The sequence below is a fragment of the Micrasema longulum genome, unplaced genomic scaffold (assembly GCF_059751315.1).
Source record: "Micrasema longulum isolate JH-2025_06_02 unplaced genomic scaffold, ASM5975131v1 h1tg000592l, whole genome shotgun sequence".
In the NCBI taxonomy this organism is placed as follows: Eukaryota; Metazoa; Arthropoda; class Insecta; order Trichoptera; family Brachycentridae; genus Micrasema; species Micrasema longulum.
The window spans coordinates 329,822-347,139 of NW_028277788.1; the positions used below are offsets into that span (position 1 = coordinate 329,822).

At 31.9% G+C, this 17,318-nt stretch overlaps 1 protein-coding gene across 1 annotated transcript in view; it reads right to left on the bottom strand.

The window, feature by feature from the left end:
• The window catches only part of LOC148280343 (uncharacterized), a 116,449-nt gene extending 113,047 nt beyond the window's left edge, over positions 1-3,402 (bottom strand). Inside the window, 1 exon segment of the mRNA XM_088228534.1 lies at positions 3,143-3,402. Within this exon segment, the coding sequence (XP_088084660.1) occupies positions 3,143-3,151 (9 nt within the window). The 5' untranslated portion in view covers positions 3,152-3,402.
• Between the last annotated feature and the right edge of the window lie 13,916 nt (positions 3,403-17,318).

Sequence of the window (17,318 nt, forward strand, 5' to 3'; positions counted from 1 at the left end):
TTTAATGAAAACCAAATGAAATACCATGCTTTAATTGTAAAATGTAGTAGTTACTAGTGCTATCATGTTCGCCTACCAAACATGTACGACAGTAATATAATCTAATGATATAAAGTACTCTGTGCCTCGATTATGAACGCTATCTTCATCTGGATATATATAGACGGTATGCTTAACTTCTGTACTATCTGTATCTTACCTCGGTAGGTTCTACCTACTTGTCATATCGACATCATATGACCGAAACAAGCCAATGGAATGACCGCAAACAATTAGTCCGCGTTCCTTACGTCATTAACATTTAAAATAGTTCTCATTTTTGTTTTAAATATTCTGTAATAAAAAGTGCTCACTTCAAAGCGATTATAAACTCCAATAAATCCCGATTCAAGCAAAAAATGCTCGCTTGAACATGAATTTTGCATGACTTTTGGAAATCACCTAGACGGTACACTTAACGATGTATCTAAGGTATCTACCGATCTGTACCGATTGACTACAAAGCCGGCTCCTATAACGTCTCGATACATACATTCGGAAAGATGGTAAAACAGATGGAAAAAATAGAATAACTAAATTATTTTCTTAGAGTGGTAACTTTCTGACGCATATAATCTGTGTCTGACGCCTAGATAATCTTATTTGTTAATAGGAAAGAACCTAGCGATATTATTTCCACATCTAGTCGTTCGTTATATTAAAGTGACAGTTATGCCGGAATTTAATTCGACTTCAAAACTTACTTATTTTTCTCACATATTTTTAAAAGTCTTTTAAGAAAAAAAGTGCCAAACTCAAAACGATTAAAAGTTTTAATAAATCATAAATAAAGGAAAAATTGCTCGGTGGAACAAAATTTTTAACACTTTTAATGCGTAGATAAACGTATCAAGGGGTCCTAGACTCCTCGGTATAAAATGATATACTTACATCATAACTTGATGGTGGGGGTACCGATACTATACCTTTGTAGTCGATCGGGAGACTTTTATCTTCAACTATGACGTCATACTGAAGCTATGTCATTTCAGAGCGTAGATATGTGTACCGTGACGTACGCTTCCCTTTGATTCATATCGATGTAAGTACCCAAAACTTAAAGGTTGATAGTATATCTTTATAATCGCTAGAGGGAATTTATCTTCAACTATACCGTCAAGGTGAAGGTATGACGTCTTTATCTTCCCATCGTAATCGAGGTCCTGGTATTATCCTAGATAGTAAGAGGTGTGTTCACAAAATAACGGTAATTTTTAAATTACGCCGGTTTGGAGAGTCCGATTGTCAAAATTTGGTATTCATACCCCTGAACATAGAATTAAGAATAGTCCAGAAAGAGCGTAGAATCATATTTAAATACATCGGACTGTGTCCAAAAAACCCCCCACTTTACACCACTTTCGCCGCGTGCATGCATAATCCTTTACAAAAATGTAAGATAATTATATTTTTTAAAAAGTCATTTGTTAATTTTTCTTTAATTTATTGTACACGCCGAAACATTGATTGACACAACGGAGTAAATAAGTAAATGGTTAATTAATAAGAGTAATTTAATTAATGAACTTTGAACTTAAAAAATAAAATAAAATAAATTTTATTTTACATAAGTTTATGTAAAATATTTAAAGTTCATACAGTAGATACTCTTTATAAAATAAATTGTATTATACAAATTTATAAAAAATAAAAGAATTTGAGATGAATAAATCACTCAGATACCAACATAATATTAAAATTCCCAAATTTCACACAAGTCATGGTCAAAATAGCTTTGTCTTCAAATGTGTAAAAAATTTTAATAATCTTAAAAAAAACCTTACTGAAACCTTGTGTAGGTGAAATAATACAATTAGATGAATCTCACCCGCATAAATAAAGGTTTCAGCTCTTTAACTTTACAAACATCAACAGATGAAAGAATTGAAGGAATACAGATGTTCAAATATGGGCAGAATGGTGAATGTTACACAGTGTGTAAAGCGGCCACTTAAACCAGCCATTGACAGGTCATAAGCCCTGTAGATGCCTAGACTTCTATATTACCTTCTCTTAAATGTTCTGAAGAACTGTTGTAATATGTTAAGATAAACAGCTCCCCAGGGAGTTGAATCCAGTCCTTGTCTACAAAAAATTGGGCAAACTCAAAATATTGTTGATAAATCCATTTGGTCCATGAAGAAGTATAGAAATGAAATAAATAACATTTTCAAGCGTTTCCTAGTATGTAGGTGAAATAATTCAATTAGATGAATCTCACCCACATTATATGTGTTAAACAATTAATAAATAAAATGCATATATGTAATGTCATTTTTAGAGAAAACATCAGAATTAAAGATGAAAGTTTCAGTTATTTAAAAAAAGTAGCAACATCAGTTACCGTTTCACAAAATAAACTGTTTTGTGGATGAAACTATTTCTAAATAACAGTTTAGAGCAGTGCTGGTAAAAATCTAGTACAAGCTACCACTGAAACAGTTTCTCAAAAACAATTCGAATTGTTATATATACCTAAAAGGTAGTGAGAAAATGTGAAACTATTTCTAAAATAACAATTTAGAGTAGTGTGGTCCTAGGAGCTGGCCTCGGGTTTATTGACACGGTTTTAACTTTTATATAAACAGTTTCATGAATTAGTTTAATTTGTAAAATAATAGCATTGATGAAGTGTTGTGTTTCAACTGTTTCGGAAGAATTGTTTGTTGAACTGTTTTTTTTCACCTCTAATCAGAATATGTTTGTTTGCACTATTTCAAGATTTCTCGTCGACCTCGTGGTGCAATGGTCTGCGCGTTTGCCTACCATGCAAAAGGTCTCGAGTTCGATTCCCGACACGGTTGATTGAAATATTTATTTAAAAACTTATTTTCACACTAGAATATTTCATAGTCCCTGGACTGGTACTAGCGTAAGACTGATCATCTTACCTGCATGTAACAAAAAAAATTGATCATAATGCGCTGCGATTGGTGTAACAATACAGTGCCCTATGCACCATTAGGTACGGAACGGGAATATTGTTGTAGATGATTTCAAAATTTTAAATAAAATAAAATAATAATCATAATAATAATTATTTAATTTCTGCATGTTGGTTTGCTGAAAATGATTATAAACGTAATTATAATTATGTACTCACATTAAACATTATCCGTTCACTGATTTATTAACAAATAAATAATTAATTAACCATCATGAAAGCACTCGATTCGTTTTAACAATAATTGTCATTTCTCACTAAACAATAATTCACTTACTTTCTTCCATTTAATATATGGCACACTGATAAACTATGCACCGAACAGCCGTATCATTTTTATTTTAAAAGAAACATTCGAAAATTTTGCTGTCAGACGAAACATAACCTCTAATTCGGTGCCGAATCGAAGTCCGATGCGCGCCGACCCATTTTTGAGAAAACTGACCGGCCGCGCAGAAAAAGTGAGGTTCTTTGAAAGAAAATTTTATGAGTCGGAAGGCGTGTCATGCTCTGTCTCTCTTTAGCTGCTTGTTCGCAAGCGAGACGGGTGCATATTAAGTACGCGTAATAAATTTACCGCTTTTAACCCGCTCACTTGCAATGTGATTTTGTTATTATAATACGTATTTTTAATTTAAATTATTTCTCCATTACTAGCGGTTCAAAATGCAGTTCTGTTGCCGACCGTAATGTATGGGAGCGAAGTATGGAATTGGAAAAATAATTATGATAGCATGTTAAATGCTGTTAAACTGTGATCTCTCGTGCGAATGTGTGGTAAAACGATATATTATAGGTGCAGAAATATCGAAATCCGTGCACTATGTAAGGCTGAGACAAGTATTATTGAAAAAAATCTCAAGTCTACAAAAACGTAGAAATAACATTGACTCCATATTTATGTTTAATTTGCTGAACGGATTAATTGATGTACCATCGTTACTGGAACAAGTGGCATTCAATGTTCCGATACGCCGGTTGCGAAATAATAATGTGCTGTTCCTCGATCAACACAGCACAAACTATGGCTTGCATGCACCAATGTCCTGATTGTGTCGTATTGTAAACTTTCGAGACAAGATCTGGACTTTTTTGGTGTAAGTCTTTATAGATCACTAAAAATAAAAAAACTAAAATCACTATGATGGACCGGATCTTGTCTTAAGGTAGTTTTTTTTTGTCCTAGCTTTAATTTTATTTAGTTGAGTTTTATTTGATTAGTACCTGTATTTATTACAGGAAATTGTATTTACCATTGTTAGAATGGTCTGCATAAGTCCGTCAATAAATAAATAAATTATAAATAAAATCAAGAAAGGGGTGCTGGGTTGGTTTGGACATATAGAGCGAATGGACAGCTGTTAATGGATGCAGAAAACGAGGAAGACCGAGAAAGACATACCACGATCAAATCCAAAAAATACTTGAAGATGGACATGTCAAGAGAAGGAATAATCGGCGTGCGAGCATGAGACGATGTATGAATAAAGAGGAAACGAGGTCTGCAAAGACAGTGATGTGGCATTCTATCCTCTTTGCCTATCCCTGCGGGGTGATGGTTTGCTGTTGCTGTTTTGACTCTATTCGTGTTTAGGCGGCATACAGCAAAACTCCAATTATCCGGATTAATGAGTGCCAGGTTTAATTTTTAAAATTATACCGCGAATTGGAATCGCATCAAAAACTCACGTAATCATGTCAAGCAAAGTTAATTGCAATTAAAACCTCTCCTTTATTTTTTATATCCTGATGATAATCTGGATATTTGGAAATCCGGATGACTGGAGTTCGGATATACGCAATTCTACTGTATAAGTAAAATCCACGTACTGAGTTTTAAATTCAATATCAATATTATCATTCCCCTTTCCGCGCCCAGTGGTTCATAGGGCCCCCTATTTTTAAACTAAATGTGAGAAACAAAACACTCAACAAACGATGTTGACTACTGCTACTCAAAGATAAAAATCCTTTAAAAAAGGTAAGTCTGCGTCGTAGTTTAGTGATTGGCGCATTTGCCTACCACGATTGAGGTCTCGGGCTCGAATTCTGCCAGGTAAATACGAAATGTTGTTTTTTTAAGATACATTACTATATTTTATTGTTCCTAGACTGGCGTCTAAAGCGCAAGGCTGATCAACTCACCCATGTAAGAAAAATGATCAAGATACGGTGCGAATGGAATACCAATGCTAAACCAGCTAATGACAAGTCATTAGCCCTGTAAATGCCTAGACTTCCGTAATCCCTTCTCAAAAATATTTTCCTCTCTGTCTGCGATTTTTCATTTTTAATGTTCAAATACAGGTTTCAGACGATCATACTTCAAATGTTCATATAAATATACAAATTTTTATATTACAGAAAATACTCCAAATTTTTATTCAAATATACAATTTGTTGTGTAAAAAAATCGATTTTCGATTTCGATTCGAAAAATCGATTAAGGTAACTGTTAATTTACCATTGTAATCGGGGACTAGGAACATTCCGGTTTAGAGGTGCCTAATTAATTTGTCACAAACATTATTTTTTCATACAGAAAATTCAACGTCACTTTATAGACGATTGAAGATAACTATTAACTTCCTATTGTAATCACGACCTTCCTCAGACCGGTCATAACATATAGTGCCGAATGCTAGGTTATGACAAAAAGATATAAAAATATGGTATTAGTATTCGAAAGAAAAATATTAAGGAAGATATTTGTTGCTGTCAACCAAAACGGGGTGTGGAGGAGTCGGTTTAATCATGAATTAGAGGCACTGTATGGCGAACCCAACATTGCACAATTCATCAAAATAAGAAGATTACAATGGTTGGGACATGTGCACAGAATGAATGATTCTTTATACCACTCCTGAAGGCAGATGAAGCAGAGGCAGACCAAAATTAAGATGGCTGGATAATGTAGAAAGTGACATTGGAGCGATTGGCCTGACGAACTGGAGAAGAGCCGCGGGGTGCAGGGACGAATGGAGACGAATTCTGGAGGAGGCCAGGGCTCACAACGGGCTGGAGCGCCACTGATGATGAAGGTTATCAGGGCTGGTATTCCAAACACTCTCATGGCCGTATTATCTTGTGTATTTACATACAAAATACACGAGAAACACTGTAATTCTCGTGCCACGAGAGTTGTTCGGAATACCACCCCAGGAGGCTAAAGGGTTAAAAGTATTGAAGCATTCTATTTAGAAATAGCGTGTTTTGTTGTGGTTACTTAAGCGGGGACGCGGGGTGCATATTCCAGTAGAGTTATTGCCACCTAAGTATTACTAATTTTCCGATACACCCGTTTCACTTGTTCTCCCCTATTCAACATAAAACAGAACGAGACGACACAATAACCAGTCTTCAAATATATTATTTACATTAACCTAATTACTGTTTAATCCAATCAACCCATATTTTTATATTTATGTACATATTTATTATCCTTATCATTAAAAATAAACCAACAGTGGGTAAGACGCTTGGCTCACGCACAGGGGTTAAAGGTTTATTACCCATTAGATCACGCAAAACCAATATTTATTTATTTGTGTTTATTACAATCTAATCATTTTAGAAAAAATATATACTTACTTACACTAAATGATAAAAAATGCAATATTATCCATTTCGAATCTAGAAGAAAATGGCATAAAGTAGATGCTTGCATAAATAATGAACGACTAACTGAAATTGAACATGTTAAATACTTAGGACTGACAATAGATAGACAATTGACACGGACGATAAATATCAACAATTAAATTAGCAAAGTGGCGACATAATCGAGTTTTTTTTTTTAATCGAAAACTTTGTTCCAAAAAAGGAAAAAAACTTAATGTACGAAGCCTATGTAAAAACTAAAATATTTTATATGCATCTTCTATCGGAAACAGGAAATCAAAATGACATAAACAAACTACAAAGACAGCAAAATAAAATGTTAAAGTATAATGAATGAATATGGAATTGTATTTTGATAAAGAGTGTGAATAAATAAATAAATAAATAAAATAAAAATAATATATAATCTCCCCTATCTAACAGCAACTAAAGAACTTTTTAAACAAACTAAACAATTAAATGTAACTGAACTCTTTAAACTAGAATCCTTCAAATTTATTCATAAATTAGCCACTGATGTAATTGTAGACGAAGAATTAAAACTTGAAAAAAACTGTAGTAAACATGTACACAATACGAGAATATCAGAAAAATATCATATACAACCTTCTAAAACAAGAAAAGGACAATCTAGACAATTAAACCATGGACTGAAATTATACAATAAACTACCAGACAAAACTAAACAAAAGACTCAGACAACATATACAAAAGATGTTAAAAATATTATTATTAACAGTAGAATGTGAATTTTAAAAGTTAAAATATTTTGTTTAATGTATGTAGTAACTCGTAAGGGTTTATGAATGAAAAATTTTAATAAATAAAAAAATATCTTCGTTTCTTCTTTTTTTTCTTTTTCCACATCCGCTCCTAAAGGGAGCATGTGGACATCACCAGTTGCCTCGAGAAGACCCTATGGCCAGCCAGCACTGTCGCCTCCTTTCACTTCAACCTAGTGTCCCTTAAATCCGACAATTACATTCGAAATACCGTTATCGATGGCCTTCCAGTAGCTTAATCACAAATAACTATCGACGTGCTTGAAAACATGCTAAGCATTTGAGCGATCACAATGAACAATAATGAACGTGCTTAAGTTATCGCAGTCATAAGTCGACGCGTGTGTAAATTCTAAATCAACGCTCGCGTCGGATTGTTTTTTGTTTTCCTCGTAAATAAATACAGCTCACTGGTGAAAAATCGGCAATTATTATAAAATATAAAACAAAATATTGCATTTGAAAATTAAATTACAATCACTATGGCGACTGCTTTTTTTGACATTTGGCTTGCCAACCGCCGGCTAAATGAAATGAATAGCATGATAAATAATAAATAAATAAATAAAAATGGCAGTTTCAGAATATGAAATTCAAATATGTGATTTTGCGGTAGGATTATACGTAGCGAAACGTAAATATTTTGACATCAAATATGAGGTGTTCACGGATGTTTCAGTGTGATCGCAATTACGATAAACAACCATGGTGAGAAATTGTTATCACGTCGCTCATTAGCACGTCGATAGTTATTTGTGATTGAGCTACGGGATGGCGTCAGCCCGCAGGTTTAAAGAACAGGTAACTTAGGTTTAGTTTCTCCTGAGGCATGAGCAGCACGTGTCTAAGCCAGGTCCACCGCATCCTCAAGACGCTCGTTATAGAAGGCTGTTGCGTCCGTTCTCGGACTTTTTACTATTCTTAACACTTAGAAGTTTTCTGTTCTGTGCTTTGGTAAGGTGCCAAGACTAAGCACCCACATAGAAGTACTGGCATCAATCGAGAGTTAAAAAATCGGCATTTCGTTTTGTCAGAAATATTAAATAAAACAACTCCTAACCCAACTTAACACACTGTGTAACATACACCATTCTACCCATGTTTCAACATCCACATTTCCTCAACTCTTCCATCTGTTGACTTTTGTGAAGTAAAAGAGCAGAAACCTTTATCACGTGGGCGAGATTTATCCGGCTAAACCAAATCACCTACTAGGCAACGCCTGGAAGTGGCCACTTAAACCAGCCAATGACAGGTCATAAGCCCTGTAAATGCCTAGACTTCCATATTCCCTTCTCAAAAACGTTTTCCCTCTCTGTTAAAATAAAATAAAATATTAATAACTCCCTAGGGAGAAAAACCAGCCAGTCTGCAAGCATTTGGACATACTTAAACATTGTTGAATTACTGCCTGGTAAAAGAAGTATAAAAATTGGAAAATTGTTTTCAGGCGTTGCCTAGAAGGTGATTTGGTTCAGCCGGATGAATCTCACCCACGTGATAAATGTTACTCTGCCTGTTCGAGGACTACTGTGGCTTTGCATCATTTTGGAACAATTTAATAGTAATACATTCAAGTTTCCTCTCAAACATAACCATAATACACGCTTCACGTCTAATGATGGCTTGGTAGTACCAAAAGTATGTAATAAATATGGAAATAGAACTCTCAAATATTTAGTACCTAGAATTTTTAATTTATTACCAAAAGAACTTAAATTTAACTCACATTGTAACAAGAGCAAAATAAGAGAGTGGCTACTCGAGCAAGAGTTTATATATGAATAGGTGTAAATATTTTAATTTTTCATATATTTTCTTGTATTGAAAAAATAAATTTACATAACATGTTTATTCTGATCTTTCCGGCTGTTAATTTTTATCTGTTATTCATTGTTTTTATAAATATAAATAATATTATTAAGTCAGTATAAATATAATCTTCACCAACAATTTACAAAAAGTGGCTTGGTGGGATTTTAGTTTTAGTAAAAATATAACAAGTGAATTTTTTTTCAATTGTAAAAATGTATAATTATGCTATTAAATAAATAAAAAAATAAATCTCTTTTACTTCACAAAAGTCAACGGATGGAAGAGTTGAGGAAATGTGGAAGAAACGTGTGTAAAATGGCCACTTAAACTAGCCAATGTCAGGTCATAAGCCCTGTAAATAAATGCCTAGACTTCCATATCACTTCTCAAAAATATTTTACCTCTCTGTTGAAATAAATTTAAATACGAATAACTCCCTAGGGAGGATATCCAGTTAGTCTGCAAGCATTTGGACATACTCAAACATTGCTGATACGACAAAAAAAACCTACCCCGGAAAAATTTAAATAATGTGAGATATTTAAAATCAGTATGAAAGAGTTATGTGACAATACAATATTATTACCGCCTGAATTTAACGTAAACATCACATGAAATTATAAAGACACTTGTTTTGGAAAGTTTATCCAGAGGACGGTAATTGAGAAATTGCTTAAGAATCGAATTACTGTTTAAATATTAATCTACTGTTTAAATAATAATATTAATTTGTGGAACGAGAAAGAGAAATGTTTAAATAAATACAGGACACGACACGACTAGATTTATGCAACTTTATTTTTTAAATGGGTTTATTTTTTAATTCTTATCCATAGAATTAAGAATAGTCCAGAAACCGCATACGCACATCAAACGCACAAGAAGGCGACTCAACTTCTCATAAATGTGTAGGTTTACGTTTTGCCCCATTAGTTTCTTTGTAGACGTCGCTAAATACGCAACTCCTGATTTGAATTCAACTATGCCGTATTGAGTCGTTTTAAAGTGTAGAAATACTGCTGGGATCTTAAAGAAACAGGATGGGATCACATTTTATGTATAATTAGCAAATGCGTGTGTAAGTACCAAATGCATCACTTAAAAATGAATTATTTTTCCATCTGTCAGATTGTCAAAGAAAACAAAATGAACATTTTGATAGAATTGCCAGGGTAGTAATTTTTTACGCTAGTTTGCTAATCTAATGAGAGAGCTAACGAAAATTGAACCTCTTGGGTTAAACAACGCCGTGGTAGTCATTTGATTGACAATTTCTTTAAAACATAAAATATTTTTTAACATGACACAAATTTGTTTTATTTTTTAAGTAAAAACATAATTAATTAAATTACTCTTATTAAATGACCCTTTACTTATCGACTCTTGTTGTGTTAATCAATTTTTTCTGCGTGCACAATAAAATTTTAGAGAAATTGACAAATTGTTTATTATTATATTTTTCGCGATCTGGCAACATTACGCGGCGACTTCACGCATGCGCACGGAGAAAGTGGAGAAAAGTGGGGAAAGGAGCTTTTTGGACACAGTCCGATGTATTCAAATATGATTACGCACATCAAACAGAAGGCGACTCAACTACTCATAAATGTGTAGGTTTACGTTTTGCCCCATTAGTTTATTTGTAGACGTCGCTAAATACACAAATCCTGATTTGAATTCAACTATGCCGTATATATCAAATCATTGTAAACATTAAACCTTTAACAATTTACTAGTCCCACGTTACTACTTTGGATTCACTCTGTAACTTTATACACTTCCGAACAATTTGCATAGGGGAATAGTACTCATGAAATGAATTATCGCATTTTTCTATTTTTACTAGCGCGCTAACTGAAATAGCGCGTAGCATGTTAAATGCCGAAGAGTGCGCTCATGTCCGTGAAATCGAACCAGAATCATGGACGTGTTTCCACTAGATACTCTCAGGTTGTTATTTTTATACTATGGGGAGCAGGATATCAAAATGACATAAACAGACTACAAAGACAACAAAATAAAATATTAAAGTTAGTATATGACCTTCCCTATTTAACTGCAACTAGAGAACTTTTTAAACAAACTAAGCAATTAAATATAACTGAACTCGTTCAACTAGAATCATTAAAATTTATCCATAAATTAGCCACTAATGTAACTGTAGACGAAGAACTAAAAATTGTAAAAAATTGTAGTCAACATGGACATAATACGAGAATATCAGACAAATAACATAAACAACTTTCTAAAACAAGACAAGGACAATCAAGACTAATGAACCAGGGACTGAAATTATACAACTGCCAGACAAAACTAAACAAAAGAAACTTTTCAAAAGACGTAAAAAATATTATTTTGAACAACAGAGTATGAATGAAAAATGTATATATTATTCTATGTAAAATGAATGTAATAATCCGTAAGGGTTTATAAATAAATTTTTCAAATAAAAAATAAATATTTAGAACTTTTTTTTAATGTTTTGTAATTTATGTTTGTTTAATTTTATGTTATATTATAAATGATATATTTTCTAATTTACATCTATGCTTAATTTTTTTTTACTATCGTTATGTTTTAGAATTTATATTTGTGTTTAATTGTATATTTTCGATATTATCGATATTTAAAGCGTTAACTTTGTGGTCGAAAAATTTACTGAATGATATGAAATATTTGCATATAACCACTTACCGACTTTTTTATGTCTACCGGTTTCGATACGTACCCGTTTTTTCGTCAGGACACCAATTTAACCAACAGGCAAAACCCACTGTACACCTTCACCATAGTTGTTGGTTTAATTGGTGTTCTGACGAAGAGATGGGTCAGTCTCAAAACCGGTCGACATAGAAAAGCCGGTTATTGGTTATTTACAAATATTTTAAACATCAAGCATATTTTCTAATTTATATTATTTATGCTTCGATTTTTCATACTATCGGTATGTTCTCTAATTTATACTTATGTTTTATTTTTTAATTATTTCTTCTTCTTCTTATGGTTCCTCTCCCCGATGGAGGTTGAAAATCATCATTGCGATTCTTACTTTATTGGCAGCTGCCCTGAACAAGGACTGAGTGCTGCAATGGAACCAGTCGCGCAAGTTCTTAAGCCAAGAGATGCGCCTTCTACCTGCACTGCGTCTCCCTTCAATCTTTCCCTGTAGAATGACTTGTAAAATTTTATATTTTTCGCCTCTCATCACATGCCCAAAGTACTCAAGTTTTAATTATTAGTGGTAAATTTTATAATTTATATTTATGCTTCAGTTTATACTATTATCGGTATAATATTGATGGTTTTTGTTGATATTTATTGATAAAACTCCATAGTTAATGATTATGATAAAACTATAAATAAACTTATCAATGAAACTTTTTGGTTCAGTTTTACTTTCTATTATTTTGACCAACGAGCGCTTTCACCTAAGTAGACATCTTCAAGACCGGTGAATTGTTTACAACGTTTATAGTTTTCATACTATTCTTAACATATTTTGGAGATAAGATCAAATAATTATTTTAACCGACAACAGACTGTCCCCTGTGCATCGTAGTTAGTTGTAGATACATTTACAGGTGACAAGAGAAGAGGCGAGAAAGAAAGGAAAGGTTTGTTGAAATTTTCATGGTTTGATAAAAAAATTTTTTTTTACTAAATCGTGATTTGAATAAAATAGTTATTTGACCTTATCTCCAAAATATTTTAATATAATAAAATAGTATAAAAACTGTGAACGTTGTAAACAATTCACCAGTCTTGAAGATGCCTACTTAGGCGAAGGCGCTCGTTGATCAAAATAATAAAAAGTAAAACTAAACCACGAAGTTCCATTGATAAGTTTATTTATAATTCTATCATAATCATTATTATCGGTATGTTTTCAAATTTACGTTCATGTTTGATTTCTTATTTTAAAGTAACCAAATATGAAATACCGTTTTGTTTTCTTGGCAAGAAAAAAAACCGTTTTTCAAAAATTAAAACTTCTAATAGTGATCAGTCACACATTTTTGCTAATTTCGGTAAAAGTCATATAGCTTTGATATTGATTAAATTATCATATATTTTCATGGCTTTTTTGTTCCTGTTAAATATTTTCTTGTTTTTATTTGGCACTGAGTTTTATCGTTTGTTTTTTTAGTGTGACGGCGATATTTTAAAAATGAATATCCAATCTCCTAAGTATGCCAAATATGAAATATTCCGAAATGAGGAATTTCAGCATTAAAGGAAATTGGAAATAAAACATGTTTTTTTACGAGCGGTAAAAATTAAAGCTTTAAGTTTTATGGCAATGATTCTAAAAAATAATAAAAATATTTTAATAAAATGAACTGCTTTGAACGACTTTACTAGCTCTTAATGTAATATATATTAAACAACTTTATGTAAAAGCTCTGTTACTATATGCACACAAACATTATTCTCTACCTTGCATAACTTCTTTCACAAATACAAGAGTTACTAGATACTCCACCCTGATGATGCAAAAACAATTAAAAATTAAAACAACCTTTGGTCAAAGAGGATTGCCCTACTACTCGGTTAAAGTGTACAATCTACTTCCATTATCCATAAGGACAATAAGTTAGTTCTTACAATATAAAATTGCTATTAAGAAATGGATAGTGGAGGTGTGTTGCGCACGGATCGATGAGTGGATCATGCCAAATAGGTAAAATTTGTGTAATGTATATGAAATTTGGTCTACAGGTCTAAATAAATTGGTTATGTTTTTTAATGATTATTTGAGTTTATATTGCTCATTATATTGATGATAAATAGGTTTAATTACGTTTTTTATTTTTTTATTATTATTTTATTTTATTTTAATTATTTATAAATACGCTTAATGGACGTTTTAAGGACATATTTATACATAGAAAATTATTATTAAAAAAGTAGAAAGACTCAATGGTATATAGTAGACTTTGTGGGAATGGAAGCGGGAGAGAGGTGTTTATAATGAGGAATTCCAGCCCAACCCGGAATTAAATTTTAAAAATGTTTTCGTGTACTATACCTACACGTGAATATTTAAAAATTTCGGAGTAGGATGAAATATCTCAAAAACGCACGCAAAATAAATAAAAAATGTTAAAAATAGTATTCATTTTAAAATCGTAAATAATGACGTCACTCCTTACATCTACGTGTAGTATTTCCGGTTTCCGCTTTAAAGCCCTTGCAACGTTTTGACCATAGAAAAAAATAGTATAATTCGTATAATTTGACATTTTAACCAGAGATTATGTCAACTTTCTAGGTTTTTCTAAATCGAAACGTTCGTAAAAACAACCATAACATAGAAATGTGCAAATTACGATCAACTAAATGAAGTAATCAAAGCAATATTCCATAGATTCTTGTCAGGTCAGTGAAAGTAAGAACGCCAATAGTTTCATGACGTCATTACTGAAAAGTGACACACTGATTACAGTCATTTGGCGCGGTATTTGATAAATGTAACTTTAAAAAATCATATCTTTGTAAATAACGCACAATATTTTTTAAATATATTTTTGCTTAGTTAAATAGTACGCTAATAGAAAATAAATACATTAGAAAACAGTGGAATTTCTCATTTAATTTGATTTAGTGATTGTTTGAAAGAAGACAACTTGTTATCAAAGAAATCAAGACTGGTATGTTTGTTGGCAGACCTAAGAATTCTGGGCATAGGGGAATGAAAACCATAGTTAGTTTTATGATTATCGGTATGAAAGAGTAAGTTTTGTCTGAGGTTTCTAGTTGGGATATTTAATTTTACTGAGCTCAGTAGTTCAGGCGCATCAAAGAGTAAGTTGAGAATTTTAAATAAGACTAGAAGGTCGGATTTATTTCGACGGTCAACTCAAACAACAATTTTTATTAACTTCGCAATATACGTAGATTTATTTTACACTATTTTAATACAGCACTTGTACAAAAGTTATTAAAATTGACCATGAAATTCAGTAGATATTTCCATTGTGATTGAAATGTCAATTCTAAGCACTAGCCAATTCCTATTAAAATGAATAATGCCAAAAACAGCCACTTCGAACGCCACATGACCTATGTTATACATAATATGTGGACGGTTTCACATCAAAGAAAAATAGTCCTTCGGAAATAATGTTCGAAATACTAGTTTCCAAATAAAGAATCTTTAAATATTTGTAATCTGCAAGCTTGTTATAGTACTAATAAACCTGACTGAGTTAAAGATGTAAAATAAAGTGTACTTTTTTATATGGAGGAATAAGTTGAGGTAATCGGCTAGTTTCATCATTCACTGAGAACGGGCTGTGCGCTGGGCGCACTTTATAAATATTTTTTTGTAGGAAGATATAAACGGTAGCGGTGATTTAGAATAATTATCAATAATTATTTTGTTTATTTTCCCGTAAACATAGTTACTATAAAACAGCATTATCGACAGTCAAATATAATGGCAAGCTGTGCATAATGGCTTATTTGAACGATTCGTCCCTGGTGACTGTCCATATTCGGAATTACAAATAAGTTCAAACTTGTTACAAATAACAACACAATACAAAACATTGGGCTTTATAATAAGAGTCTGTAAGCCTTTTAACATTCCACAGACATTAAAAATACTATATTTTGCACATGTACGCAGTATCCTTGAATATTGCTCCACTGTCTGGTCTCCTCAATATTCCAAATATATTTCAAGAATTTACATTTCAATAACTATGAAGAAGCTGCAGTACATCACAAAATCGATACCTTACAATTTAGAAGAATCATCAATGATACCGCTTTCTTTTACAAAATATGCAATAGTAACTTAGATTGCCCTCAACTGCTTGAGAAAATTAAAATTCGTATCCCTCAACGTACAACTCGATGGCAACAATTATTTTATGTTGATATCTCAAGCACGAATAATAATAAGAACGCATCTTTGCCCAGAATTGTAAATAATTATAACACTTTTTTGCTGAAATAGATGTATATTTCCTCACTTTAAACAAATTTAAAGAAAATGCTAGAACCCTAATTAAAAATAATAATTATAATTTAATCTAACTGTACCTATCTAATATTATATTTTTTGTACGCTTTAATATTGTAATTATTTTCTCTTGTTTGAAAGAAGAAATAAGGGAGGACTAATAGCTCCGTATTACTCCGTATGGATCCGCCGGCGAAAGGACTTTTGAGTCCGAGTAAACAAAAAACTTTTTCTTTTATTTTTTTTATTATTTCATTATTGTTGTAATATTTTATTTATTCATTACACGTGGAATAATGCGGAGTGGCTATTTCAATGTACGCTTTTTTTCTTTTTTTTTGACATTGTATTTAGTAATGTATAGAGAACTATAATTGGCCTATAATTTTGGTTTATTTGTAAATTTATTATATAAATAAAACACGAGTGATCCTTAAATCTACAAATTTGGAATATCCAGTGACCGGTTTCATCGCTTTCGCGACATCTTCGAGACTGGTATCTTTATTAAAGAGTTAAATGTATTTATACAAAACAGAGGTAAGGATAGATTATTCAAATTTATATGTAAGTAAATTAAATAAAGTTATTTTTATCTTAAGGATCATTATCAACAAATTTTCTTTGGGTTAACTAATGAGTTGATATAATGCTATTTTAATGAGTTTAAGTATTTTATTATTTTTTTTTTCCACTAAAATTTTGGGACACTAAAAATAAAATAAAATACTTAAACTCATTAAAATAGCATTATATCAACTCATTAGTTAGCCCAAAGAAAATTTGTTGATAACGATCCTTAAGATAAAAATAACTTTATTTAATTTACTTACATATAAATTTGAATAATCTATCCTTACCTCTGTTTTGTATAAATACATTTAACTCTTTAATAAAGATACCAGTCTCGAAGATGTCGCGAAAGCGATGAAACCGGTCACTGGATATTCCAAATTTGTGGAATAAAGTATCACTCGTGTTTTATTTATCTAATAAATTACAATGAACTTCCATCAAGAATTTTCACTTACAAACTTAAAAGGTTATTTGTAAATGTTTATTTTTTGTTGTAATGGCTGTTATTTTCTTTTAATAAATAAAGTTTTTACTTTGCGTCGGTTTAGATGCGTCGGTTTTAACGGTCACA